Consider the following 14,203-nt stretch of genomic DNA (forward strand, 5'->3'; position numbering starts at 1 on the left):
TGTGGTCAACAATTTTAATAATATTTGTCCTATTACAAAGAGTTTTGGACTCCTTTACTAACCGACAATCTACACATTGCCATTCTCCCACACTAGGATTTAACTCACCTAAATTCTGGGCTTCTGGAGATCATTAAAGAAAGTTGAAATGAACTAACAAAACCCAAAAAAGTCTGTATTACTGGGTCCCATTTTTTTATTCATCTATACTAAGACAATGGGTGGGCATATAAATTGGTTTGACTTTCTGGAAGTCTACTTGACAATATTATCAAAAACAGTACCTCTAACTACTTGGCACTTAGTAGAGGCACAATAAATATTTGTAATGGAATGAAATAAAGTTCATATTCTATGACCCAGTAATGAACACTTCCAGGAATTTATAAGGTATCAAAAGGAAATAACTAAGTATGTGCAAAAAATGTAGCCTCAAAGATTGCTATTGCTATTATCTACAATCACATGCACAAAAAGTAGATGCGAAAAGTCCAAATGGAAACTAAGTTGTATCGCATCCCCACAACGGAATGCTATGCAGCCGCTGCGCATGGCGTCACAGACGTACGGATGGACCTAAAGGCATGTTTATGATAAAGTGCGGGTGAAAGAGATTACAAAACCACCATGTATAATGCAAATCTATGCACTTCTAAACATAAATTAAATACTTTGGTGAAAGTCCAGAATATAGATGAAATGAAGTGCGCCATGTGGATATTAGGGAAAGCATATTCCAGACCGGGGGTCGGCAAGTACAAGGCACTGAGGTGAGAACAAACTTGCTATGAGGACTGGGAAGGGGTCAGAAAGGTGGGGAGTCAGGGAGGGGGCTTCTAGAGCTCTCTAAGGAACCCCTCTCACAATATACATGGCAAGGTTTCAGAGTATCAGCAGAGTAACAGGAACACTGTGAATGCTGGGCAGGAAACAGACTGTAAGGCTGAAAGGCTCAGAAGCAGGGAGACTAGTTCCAAGCCTCTTCCAGGATCCAGGTCACAGAGGATGGTGGCTTGCACTAGAGTGCTGGCCTGGCTGACCTTATCTCCCACTACTTATATTCTATTTCCACCCAAGCCAGACCGTTCCCAAGACAGAGCAGTAAGACTCCTGCCCGTGGGCCTGTGCTGGATCTCCTCCGTCTTGTCTGGTGCAGTCCTGCCCTTTTCTGCCTGCTGACACCCTCTCTATTGTCTGACTCAAGCCCAGCTCCAAAGTCACCTCTAATCATCAAGTCCAGATGCTGGATTCTCTCTTCCCCTTCTGAATCCCAAGAGTGCTCTACCAACACTTTCCTCGTCACATTTATTCCAACCTGCCTTGGATGATGGGTCTCTGAGATGCTTCCCTGGTCAAGCAGGAACCACACGTGGGCAGGTCCTGGACTGCCTCTGAGCACTCACGACAGCCGGCACAGTGCCTGGGACCCAGAAGCCCCAAGACACATGCTGGGGTCATGGAACAGTGCCCCCAGAGGGACACTGCCCATTTACAAGGGTGAGGGGAACATGTTGCACGTGACAGATGACTTTTCCTCATGGTATATTCATATAGTCATTCATCTGTTCATTCATTCATTCAGACAATACTTACCATGCAAACCAGTGCACACATGCAGAGCTGATTTCTAGATACAAACCAGGTCTATATATTTAGCTGTCCAGTAAGCTGGCCGAAATTCAATGCCCGCCACTTGCACACACGCTCTCAGACTGCTCCCTTCCCTCTCCCAGCCCTGTTGTCAAGGGGACTGACCCCTGCTAAACCACTTTTCCCAGGCTCCCTTGCTAACTGGCTTGTGATTAAATCTGGCACATGGAAGGTAACCAGTGGGAAACAACAGGACAGAAAGAGGGAAAGCCCGAAGTGTTTCCCACCTACTTACTGGGAGCCCAGCTCCTGGCCACAGCCTCTCCTTAGAAGTTCCAGTGCCGCCGGCTCCGCCCCCAGCTCTTGGGGGCCCTCTTCCCTCAGACCCTCCTGCTCTCCGTCATCTCTCGGTTTCCTTTCCATTCCCGGTGTGGTTACTCAGCTCTCTCTGACATTTTCTGAGTCATGCCCTGGGTTAAATCCTGCCACTGAGCTACCCCGTGAGCCCGCGTGTCCCAGCCTTTTCTTTATCTTCCACTCCCTCTCCCCAGCCTTTTCTTTATCTTCCACTCCCTCTCCCCCAACAAATACCTACTATGTGCTGGGTGCTGCTGCGTCCAAGGAGAAACAACATGGTTTTGAAGACTGTGTTCAAGGAGTTCCTCTTCCTGATTGTTCCAGAATGACCAGCCAAATATAAATAATGCCTTCTCAGCATTTAAGTGGCTAGAAAGATGGTCACCAGGGTACTCATGGGTTATCCTAAGTTTTAGAAACCACCAGGTGAAGTACAAAATGCCCAGCTAAATTTGAATTTCATAAAAAACAGCAAATAACTTCTTAGTATAAGTATGTCCCAAATATTGCATGGGACACACTTTGAAACAGTATTCACTGCTTACCTGAAATTCAAATCTAACTAGCTGTCCTGTATCTTTATTTGCTAAATCTGGTACACTAAATACCTCTTGGGCTAAAAACATAATTCTCATAATTCTGACCAATAAAAAGCACTGCTCTTTTCTTTCTAGATTTATTTAGTCAAATCCAGTTACTCTGGATTATGCAGTTCAATGCAAATATCTTTTTCCTGCCAACAACCTGATTCTACTGTTGAAAGACTTGAAACCTCATACAAATACAGCAGATGATGACTCTGTACTGCGTTTTCTACCTTTCAAGTACAGGATTTACTGTTCCATTGTGTTTTCCTTATTGATTTTTGTTTAAAAACAACCTCCTTCCTGAAACCGGGTACAAAAGACAAAGTGCAGAACAGGGCCAAGTCATTCTACATGACCTACCCACTCCCTATAAGGGAGTGTGTGAAGGGAAGCACCATGACAGAGCGAACTTTTCAAGGAGACACACTTTATCTTGGCGGCTACCGCGAGGTGGATGTGGGAAACCCAAGCCCGGCTGGCCCTGAGCATGGCCACGGGTCTTTGCCCACGAGCCCTTCCGAGAGCCGGGCTGGCCACCGCCCTATGGCACAGGCTGCCACGCAGGCTGATGGGCTCTACCGGCCTGGTCCCATCTGTAACTCGCACTGCTGTCCAGGGCCTGTATCTTGGGATCAAAGCCAGTTGTCCCTTGCATGTCCAGCTCTCCCTCATCTTCAGCCTCTCTGCAAACCCCCTTCCCATCTACCACCTCCGTCCTTCCTCAGCTAAGCTCCTGGAGGGCTGCACCTCCCCCCACCATGCAGCTAGGCACCCCTTCACCTGAGCCACCACCTCCTAGTTACACGGAGCCTGAGGCCCCATAACCCGCCTCCTTGAAACAGCTTCCTTTACTTCCAGGGTGCTGTCCTTGTCTGTGAAAATCTCGTTCTCTAGATACCTTTCCTTCCACATCAGTGCCCTCACGTTCCTCCCTCTGCTTGTCCCGGATCACACTCCCTTTCCGCGGACTTTTGTCATCTCCCCTGGCTCCCACCACCCAAATCTGCATTTCCAGCCCCACTCTGCCGGAATTCAGCCTAACACTCTGCTGTCCTCCCGCAGCTTGGTCTGGCCACAGGCTCTCCCCTCCTCCCCGGCCCGCCGTATCACAGGCCTCACCCGGACCAAGCTTGCTGGACACAACCTCTTGGATGTCGTTTCTAATCCATCCCCTGCTCTCCAGCCCCACGTCATCTGTCACACAGTGTCCTGTGAGCCCTCCGGGCCTCAGTCCATTCTGCACTGACCGCGACCAGCCTGCTCTAGTGTGGACTTCCCTCCACGGCCTCTGGATTAAAACCCACTGCTGACACCCCTCACTTTTGCAGAGAAGACCGGCTCAGCTGGACACGCGGCCCATTCGGAGCGGCTCACCTGCTGCCCCGCTGGTCCCACCGCCTCCTGAGTGCTCACGCTCAGCCGCTCGTGTCGGCAACCCCAGCGCACCTGAGCTGCCTCCAGCATCCCCGCCCCGTCCCCTGCCCTCGCCGGCTCACACGGGACTCGGCCTGCTGCGTTGCAGCATTGGCTCTGGGCAGAGCCCACCGCTCACAGGTCTCACAGGGCACACGGCAGAAATGCGCGCCTCTCCCCACGGCCACTGAGGAGGGCAAGCCATCATCACCGCACCCCTCCTTAATTCCCACTTTCAACAGAATGCACTCCCGGTGGTGGGACTAAGGTTCTGCTTGTACTGTTTTGTTCAGCAGAGAAATCGCAGAACGTGATGATGGTTCCTTTGGAGAGAGAAGGTCCTGATGCTCCCACAGGACTCTTTTTTTAAAAAAAGATCACGGAATTAGAGTTCTCTTCAGAAAAAAAAAAAAAAAACAAAAAACAAAGAGCTTAGCATTTCAGTCCCAGCTCCATGAGAGGCAGAATCTAACCACCAAAAAATTCTATTTCTTCTACATTAACACACTTAACATACAAGGAAAAGCTGCAGAATTCAGTCACCCCTGTTGACAGGTGGGCAGCAAGCGTGCCCTCCCCACCCCACCCTGTAGGCCCTCTGTTGTAAGCAGAGGAGGAGACCCCAGGGTGAGCTTCACGTGGGTCGACCACATACCAGAAATGACTGAAGCCTCAAATCCCATTTCTTCAACAGCAGCTCGGAGTTCTTCCGGGTTAGTAACAGACGGATCATAGAGAACCACGCCAGTCCCGTCAGCCACAGAGACCGATATCCGCTGTACCCCTTCCCTTTGGGAGATGAGGCCTTCGATGGACTGGGCACAGGACGCACAGGTCATGCCAGCAATGGCGAGCACCACAGTATCGCACACCCCCTGCACCTGGGGTCTCAGCGTGGGGGCAGGGACAACACGGTTGGAAGACCTGCGACCTGTCCCATTTCCTGTCACACCATCAGGAAGAGAGACTTTGAAGTTCCCAGGTGGAAGCGCTTCGATGGCCCTCTGCAGGGCGGTGGCGGTGACGCGAGAAGGGTCATACTGTACTTGGGCCAGTCTGCTCTCCAAGGACACTTGAACACTTTGAACCCCGGGCAGCTGGCCTATGTTTTCTTCAATATTCATGACACAAGACGTACAGTGCATTCCATCTACTCTCAGTTGCAGGGTGACCGTGTGGCTCCCTTGGTGCTCTGAGGTCTCAGAGTTATTGAGAGACTGGTTATCAGATGCCAAAGGGGTCTTTGGATTGGTGCTCTGTAAGCGCCCGATATCGATGGGTCCCAGGCTTACGGGCGCCACTTTGTTCTTGATGACAGCTTCAAAGCCCATGTCACTGACGTGGTCCCTGAGGTCCTGGGGCTGAATCAGGTAAGGCTGGTATGTAATAACTGCCTCCTGGGTGCTGAGGGACACTCGGACTCTCACTACTCCCTGCAGTTTCCCGAGCTTGCCTTCGATGGAGCTGACGCAGGACTGGCAGGTCATGCCTTCCACCCGAAGCTTGACCACAGCCTCGAGGCCAGGCGAGGACCTCGAAGGCCAGGAGGCAGCCTTTCCCTCTGCAACGCTGGCCTCAAAGCCCATGTCCTCAATGTGACGGCAAATCTGCGGCAGGCTCAGGATGGACGGCACATACCTCACCGTCGCACTGCCCTGTTCCAGGGAAACCTTAATGCTCACGATGCCTTTCAGGCTGGAAATCCTGCCCTCGATAGACTTTACACATGACTGGCAAGTCATGCCCGAAATGCTGATGGTGCCGGTGGCCGTCTGAGGGGGGTCCACAGTGTCCAGGCCGCCTTCGTAGCCGACATTGTCAAAGGCAAAACTCTGCTTCATCGCTGGCTCCCGGGCACGAGCGGGCAAGGAAAGTTTAGACAAGATCTAAAGGGAAAAGAAAGAACATTTCTTTTTTTTTTTTTTTAATCCTTGAAACTAAGTATTTGCTAAAATAGCCCAGCTTGTCTGGCACTGAGAAAAGGAAAAACAATGCCACTGGTGCCAACACGGCCCGAGAGTTTAAGATTGTAAAACTCAGGAAGGAAAGCTACAAAAACATGATTGACCAAATGAAATGGCTCTGATGGGCTCGAACATTCTGTGACTCCGAACCTAGATGTCAACTGCCCACCTTAGCGACATGTGTTTTCTTACCTAGAAGAAGTGCAGGCTTCTCTCAGGAAGAAATAAGCGTGGTGTGGCTGGAACAAGCGTAGTGTGGCTGGCCCACCTGTGGGGGTCTCCTGAAATCTCCCTGCACACTTTGGATCCTGCCGCAATGCACTTATGTCCATTGGGCAACACTTTAATTCTGTCTCTCTTCCAGGGCTGTCCATACATTCTCATAGGAGGGCTTAAATTTAACAACCATAGGCACCTGTTCCAAATGCAGACCCCCTGAGCCCCGTGGGGTCAGACCACAGGCCTGTGAGATAATGGCTCAGTTGGTTAAGCGGCTGCCTTCGGCTCGGGTCATGATCCCAGCGTCCTGGGATCGAGTCCCACATTGGGCTCCTTGCTCAGCGGGGAGCCTGCTTCTCCCTCTGCCTCTGCCTGCCATTCTGTCTGCCTGTGCTCGCTCTCCCCCACCGCCTCTGATAAATAATTTAAAAAAAAAAAAAAATCTTTAAAAAAAAAAAAAAAAGGTCTGGAAGTGTGCTGCAGAAGCCAGGGGAAATGAGCATGAGTGGCTGCTCAAAGGGGCGGGTGGGGCAAGGCTGGAGGAACTTCTCAGTTTTGCCTCCACTGAGTGGCACTGCCCCCCTCCCGGGGTCCAGGACAGTTGTAGTCATTACTTTTAATCACAAGGGCTTCCCCAAATTAAATGGATGCATTTTCTTAATGTACCAGAGTACAAAAATAATTTCCTGACTTATTTTTTCCCATAACGAAGTGGCTTCAGCCATTCTATTAGCAAAACCAAATCTTCCTTTCGCAGGGTCCCAGCCTCCCCATGCTCCTGATTAGATATAGTTTTTATACCAATACTATTATGTGCTTCTGAAATTCGGGAACAGGCCTTCCTGTATGGCACAGGATCAGAAAGCACACCACTCTCTGTCCCTTCCCCATCCTACTTATATCTCCAGATGAATCTCAGTTACATGGAATGATCTCCTCCATATTCCTGTGCATTAAAATGCCCATCTTTCCAACTTCGGCTTCTGAGCAGCTTAACAAAATTAAAGTTTAAATAATTTTCAAAGCAGACTATACATGTTCATTTGTACATCCACAAAGGAAATCCTAAACTAATCTGGGATTAACAATTATAAAAAATCGTTTTAAGAAATATTCACTATAGGGGCCCCTGGGTGGTTCAGTCATTAAGTGTCTGCCTTCAGCTCAGGTCATGGTCCCAGGGTCCTGGGATCGAGCCCTGCATCAGGCTCTCTGCTCAGCCTGCTCAGTCTGCTTCTCCCTCTCTCATTCTTCCTATTTGTGTTCCTTTCTCGCTATCTCTCTCTGTCAAATAGATAAATAAAATCTTTTAAAAAAATAAAATAAAATAAAATTCACTGTAGAATGTCCTAAAGTAGCAGAGAAAATAAGTAATATATGGGCTGGCAACTCAAAAGAGTTTATTGCATTAAATAAATATACTTAGATTACCTGTGGTATAAATATGGAAATGCAGTATATAAGGATGGCATGGCATGACAGTTTTAATGGACAACTAGGAAAAATAGAATTTGGAGCCTATATATCAAGAAATATTTCAGGAAGCTCAGAGATGAAGATGTAAAAAACAAAACAGTAATAATACAACAAGAAAACACAGGAGAATACCAATTATAATCTCAGGCAAGGGAAAGTCTAAACATGAAAAAAGAAACAGAAAAACAAGAAAATCCCAAAGCCGTAGAAGACTGATAAATCTAATAAGCACAATTAAGAGAAAACATTGCCCTAACCAAGGAAAAAGATAAATGAGAAATAAAGGGGGAGAAAAGATTTGCTTCATATTAAAGAAGAGCTAATTTTTTTAAAATATAAAGAGCTCCTTCTAAAAAGAAAAAGGCCAACTACCCACTAGGAAAAAAGGAAGGTCATCAAAAGGAAATATAAATGCCTTTTCAATATATGCCAAAACAACAGCAAGGCAGAGATGTGACATTCCAACAGCACTGCCTTATGGCTGGGGTGTAACCTCTCATGAGGGCAGTTTGGAAGTGCATATTAAAATGATGGAGCCAAAGATCCTTTGACCCAGCAACTTCATCTCTAAGAATTTACTCAATAAATATACTTGTTCATGTATAAAAGCAAGCATGCAGTGAAGATATTGACGGCAAAGAACTGGAAACATAAATGTCCATCAATAAGAAAGAGGTTGATTAATTCAATCACTACAGAGCAATACAAAGGACTGCTATCCAGCTCTTAAAAAAGGGAATGAGGTCACTCTACATATACTGAAATACACTGATTATCAAATATATCATTCAGTGAAAAAAAGCAGGACACAGAATACAGAGTGACTACAGTGTTTCAGTTCTCTGTTGCTGCATGATAACCTAAATCTAGTGGCTCAGAACAGCTCACATGGTCTCTGTGTGGATGGGGCTCAGCAGGGAAAGCCTGTCTCTGCTCCTGATAGCATCATCTGGAGTGGTGTCAATGGGGCTGGAGGTTCTACTCCCAAGAAGATGGTCTGTCCATCACATGGCGGGCAGGTTGATGCTGGCTGGCTGCCTGCTCTAAGAGCCATGGGCAGGGACCTCGGTTCTCTTCCGTGAAGAATCTCCATGTGGCTAGGTTGGGTACCTCACAGTTGCTGGTTTCTGGGTTCTGAGCGGCAGTGTCACAATTGTGAACCTTCCCAGAGAACAAGTTCCAATGTGCAAGCACTTACCAAACCTCTGCCGCACCACACTTGCTAAGTCACTGTTGGCCAAAGCCAGTCACATGGCCAAGCTCAGCCAATATGGAGGAATTTACTTCAATACAGGGAGGTGTAGTTCACTGGGAGGGCCACCACAGGAAGTCTATCATAGCATGCCAGCACTATCTGTGAGAAAAAGAATATTAGACACGGAGCTGGCTACAAATGCATGGACTGTCTCCGGAAGGATCTGAGGAGGATCCAGGGTTGAGGCAAGAAGGGGCTGAAGGAAGAGTTACTTTTCAGTGTATAACCTCTTGTCTAGTGTACACGTGTTACCAAATTCTAAAAAATAATTAGTTTAAAAGTTAAAATAATGCGCGTATAAAGAAAATTTAGAACCATGACTAGATCGTAACTGGTATTAAATACTTTTTTAATTGAAAAAGATGAAAGAAAAACGAAGATATTCAAGGATGCTCACCTTATATCTTTTTTTTTAAAGATTTTATTTATTTATTTATTTGACAGAGAGTGATCATAAGCAGGCAGAGAGGCAAACAGAGAGAGAGGAAGGAAAGCAGGCTCCCTGCTGAGCAGAGAGCCCGATGCTGGACTCTATCCCAGGACCCTGGGATCGTGACCTGAGTTGAAGGCAGAGGCTTTAACCCACTGAGCCACCCAGGTGTCCCAATATAGTATCTTAATGAGCAGAAATGCCTCCTTAAAACAAATCATAACCTTCAATCTCCTAGTCTGTTGGAAAAACAAATACCTAATGATTTACTATCCAACTTATTTTGCTTGGTCCTAGGTAGGTCTAGCTAAAACTCCGCAAACCCCAAGCCACAATGCTAGCTCTTAATCCCAGGATTATGGATCTATGCTTCTGCCAAAAAGGTTTGCAGAAGCATTGGAAGCTATTTGTTTGTAGCAAACAATACTCAGAGGTCCCCCTTCTAGACCAGGCAGGTTTCTAATGAGAAGTAGCTATGAAAGATAAAGCTTTGCACGTATCACAACTTCATGAAACACCAGAGTCTCTGTTGGTTTAGAAGCAACCTCATAACACTTGCTCGGTTTTTAAATAGTTTTTAAGTGTACACATGTGGTGTGTATGTGTGTTTTTAATTCCATTCTTCAATTAAGAGGATCTTTGGGGGGAAAAATTCTTAATGAGTTCAGAAAACAAACACACACTGAGGGTTAAGGGCTCAATAAGCAATCATGGACATTGGAGAGGGGGTCCAAGGACTAACTGTGTCCAGGGAAAACCTTATAGAACCCCAGTGTTGCCTAGTTCTCACTAAATTATATACTTCTTGAGGACAGATGTCTGGGTCTTGTCTTGTCTTCAGCAAGCCCAACAGGTTGGGGAAGAACTTCTGCTAGGTTTTAAATTTTTAACAAACTATTAGTATGGTGGGCATCAGGATTAGAAGGGGCTGGCAACACAGGAAGAGGGGGGATTTGCACATAGGGGAATCCAAACATGAATTTCAATTCTTTGCTAATCTAGACACCCAGGCCACATGGAAGTTGCTGTGAGTCCAGGGCTTGTAAAAGAAAAGATGTATAAAGGGATATAAACGGTTGATTCACTAAGGTGGAGCCAGGAAAAGGAAAATAAGATCTGTAGCGAGGCCAGTCTAGTATGAAGAAGGAACTGGAAATGGGGTGCATGTTTGGACGAAAGTTTTCAGAGTCAGACTGAAATTGAAAATCCCAGAAAATTACATACTTTGTAGAAAATATCTGTGACCACAAATCAAAGAACAACTCTACTACGTGCATGATACAACACACACTAGCCATGTTTGAGATTTCGTTCCACTGGGATCCCTATCAACCTTAAGGATACCTACCACTGGCCCAACTTACCCTTGACTCCTCTTTAACTTTGAAGGGTGTGTAACACCCTTAACAACTCAGGAGGCAGAAATGTTCTATAAGCATGCAACCCTTCCAGCCTCTAACCGGCACCTCATACAACTTGGGGCACTTGAACTTTTGTGGAATTCAAAAAACAGAGACGTCCTGCTGTTTTCATATGTATGCAGATCCAGCAAGAGCAAATAGTTAATGATTCTCAGTGTTATTTGATGAGGATGGCATTTTATATCCCTAGTGCTCAAGATAATTCTACAAATAAGTATTCTTATCACCATTTTACTTTTAAACAGTCTCAGACTTATCAAAGGTCACAAATCAATTTAAATAACAGCTGGGATTTAAATCCAGCTCAAAAGTCCAGTAGGCTATTTTTTTAAAACAACATTTAAGGTTACATTTTCCTTTTAGCCATGTTAATTACAGGAAGAGACAACAATGCAGGAAAGCAAAATGCAAAAAAGCAAAAGTCAGAAAACAAGGAAAAAGAGCCACATCTTACCTGCCACATAACCGAGAGGCTAACAGCAAGGTGAATGAGCACAGTCAGGAGACAGAGGAGCGAGCGGCCAGGAGCTCAGAGCTCAGCTGCCTGAGTCTGACCCTAGCCTTCCTTCATCCCTTAGTGCTTTACCTCTAGCTGTCTCTGTGACCTCGGAACTACAGAACTACTCGGAACTACTCAGAAAAACTACCATAGAACGTCAGTACTCACTCTGCTTTCTCCAGTATGCCTGACTGCAAACACATTCAGGGAACCACACTTACAAGACGAGGCAGGACACAAGGAAAGGTGGAAGCGGTTCTGGAACCCTCTACATCCTCCTGAATACAATGTGAATGAGTCATTGCCAGGCCCTATTCTTCTCTAAGAAATGTCTGGGTATCAGAGGTTCATAAGGGAAGGAGGGTCAGAAAGAGATTGTTTGACTCAAGAAAAGATCCCACATGAAACACTCCAGGCAGTTGGGCACCAGTCTCTAGAACTTCACTGAGGAAGGGTACATGTGTCATTGTTAAATCTGTATGTACACAATTATATGAATATATGCTTATGTATTAATACATAAAATTGAGGCTACCATGGGTGACACTATATATTTTCCAGTTACTAAAATTAAAATTTTAAAAAGTGTCATTTTATACCAGAAAACAAATGTGGTTTTTCAGTTTCTCTAAGGCAAAGAGTATGTTAAACCACACACCATCAACAACAATGATATTAACCAGACGACAACAGTGGTGCCCTGATGACACATGGCTTTATACTCTAAAAAATATTTTCACATATTTGTTTAAATATCTGCCCTTCTTAAGTGCTGTGAATTTATTGAGGGTATGTCTGACAGTCTTGGATATGAATTCCAGCCACGTCTGAGCAAATCTGAGCCTCAGTTTTCTTAGCTGCAGATAAAATGGGGTAGTGAGAAAGCTGATTCTAAAGTTTTGCAGGAAGGCCTGAAAACTAAAAGGATTTAAAAGGCTAACATCAGGGGCTCCTGGGTGGCTCAGGTCATGATCCCAGGGTTCTGGGATCAAGCCCCATGTCAGGCTCCTAGCCTGCAGGAAGCTGGCTTCCCCCTCTCCCAATCCCCCCACTTGTGTTCCCTCTCTCTGTTATTCTCTGTCAAATATATATATATATATATATATATATATATATATATATATATATATATATATATATATATATTTTAAAAAGCTGACATCATAAATGTTTGAAAAGGAATGACTAGGAAGACAAGCGTGACTCATTAGGTCCTAAAAAGCGGCCCAAATAGGTAAGCAGGGAACTTACTATGTCCACCACTTAACTGATAAGGAAAACTAATCATTAAAACTAGTGTCCATATTCCCCCAAACCCCACTCCAACCCCTTCAAACTGTTTTTTCATGATGTTTCACCAAGGTCCAGAAAAAGCTTCCAGAAACTATTATTCAGATTTTATCTACTGGGAAAAAAAAAAAAAAAAAAAAAAAAAAAAAACTAACCAAAACTCAGGCATTAATTCAAGCACTGATGAGGCCAACTACAGGCCTGGGCTGTGTGTGCAACACCCAGACCTCAGGCTCCGGAGCCACCCCAGCTCTGGTGTTGACGGTATACTTTCTGGGAAATTCTGAACAGATGTATTGCCTGTTTCCTTCTCTTGACCACAGTAAGGAAAAGTATGAACTCTTCCTGAGAAATGGGATACAGTATATCCATTATTTGTTTGGGAGAAAAAGTGAATAAAGTTACATTAACTAGTCTCAATATACACATACAACACATGTTGTTTTTGACCTACGACAAAATAAAATTTAGAAATTCACAAACTCTAAGACCTCTCCAAGAAATACTTCGCAATTATTATCTCAGAAAGCTTGTTTGCAGTCTCATTTACAACAGCTTTACTATTAACCATTTCAGAGAATTCCGTGGCTTTTAACTTAGGTCTATCACAAAAACGGTTCCATCAGACTTTTATCGAATCAACAGCATTTTTCTGCTTCAGAACCTTCTCTGATAATACTGTATTTCAAGCCCCTCCCATCAAAGAAATTTTGTACAACAGGCCCGTCACTATCAAGCAACTGTCAGTGTCTTCAAATATGTTTTTACATTTGAATGAAACAGTCTAAGTCAGAATCATAAGGTCACCATTCCCTTATATCATTTGCCGGAATTAAAAGAACACAATGGAAGAAATGTCACACCAACACTAGTAACTTAGATAATTATATGACAATAGTCCATGACCTGGGGATTATTTTTGCCCATTATTATTATCGATAAATTCCACATGGTTGTCAGATTTGATGAAATACCGCAGTTACTATTTTATCATACAAAATTGAATTCCATAATGGCTAACAAATGTAAGTTTTTGCCTAGAATTATAGGTATGATCAGCTCAACATAAAACAAATATATCCTTTTGAAAGACTTAGGTGTAAACACATGTTTATAGCATATGCTACCCTAAAATGCACAATAAGAACCTGGTACTAAAAATAATCTTCAGGGGTGCCCAGGCGGCTCAGTGGGTTAAAGCTTCTGCCTTCAGCTCAGGTCATGATCCAGGGTCCTGGGATCAAGCCCCGCATCCCGCATCCGATGCATCCAGGCTTTCTGCTCAGCAGGGAGCCTGCTTCCCCCTCTCTCTCTGCCTGCCTCTGCCTATTTGTGATCTCTGTCTGTCAAATAAATAAAATCTTAAGAAAAACGAATAAGTAAAAATAATCTTCAGAAAAAAAATGGAGGTAGTCAAAAAAACTTTTTTTAAAGAAACAATGTACAATCAAGTAATATTTGACAAAAGAGCCAATACTCAATGGAGAAAAAAAGACAGTCCCGTCAATAAATGGTGCTGGAGAAATTAGATATTCACATGGGAAAAGAATGAAAATGGACCCATATCTTAACACTATTCACAAAAATTATTCCTAATGGGTTAAAGACTTAAACAGAAGACCAGAAACCACACAACTCTAGAAGACAACATAGCGGGAAAAGCTCTTTGACATAGGTCCTGGCACTGACTTTTTTGCATATG

General features: G+C 44.7%; 1 protein-coding gene across 7 annotated transcripts in view; it reads right to left on the reverse strand.

Annotated features, from left to right (window-relative positions):
- The window catches only part of ATP7B (ATPase copper transporting beta), a 79,763-nt gene that overhangs the window by 41,866 nt on the left and 23,694 nt on the right, over positions 1-14,203 (reverse strand). For 4 of the 7 annotated variants that reach the window (XM_032314177.1, XM_032314178.1, XM_032314179.1 and 1 more), the window contains one exon: positions 4,603-5,833. The exons of 2 other annotated variants lie outside the window; for them this stretch is intronic. In XM_032314177.1, coding sequence (XP_032170068.1) covers positions 4,603-5,833 — 1,231 coding nt within the window. Of the gene's footprint in view, positions 1-4,602; positions 5,834-6,103; positions 6,372-14,203 lie in introns of those variants that run through there. One more of the 7 variants, XM_032314180.1, reaches the window with a different exon arrangement.

This window comes from Mustela erminea, chromosome 15 (genome assembly GCF_009829155.1).
Source record: "Mustela erminea isolate mMusErm1 chromosome 15, mMusErm1.Pri, whole genome shotgun sequence".
NCBI lineage: Eukaryota > Metazoa > Chordata > Mammalia > Carnivora > Mustelidae > Mustela > Mustela erminea.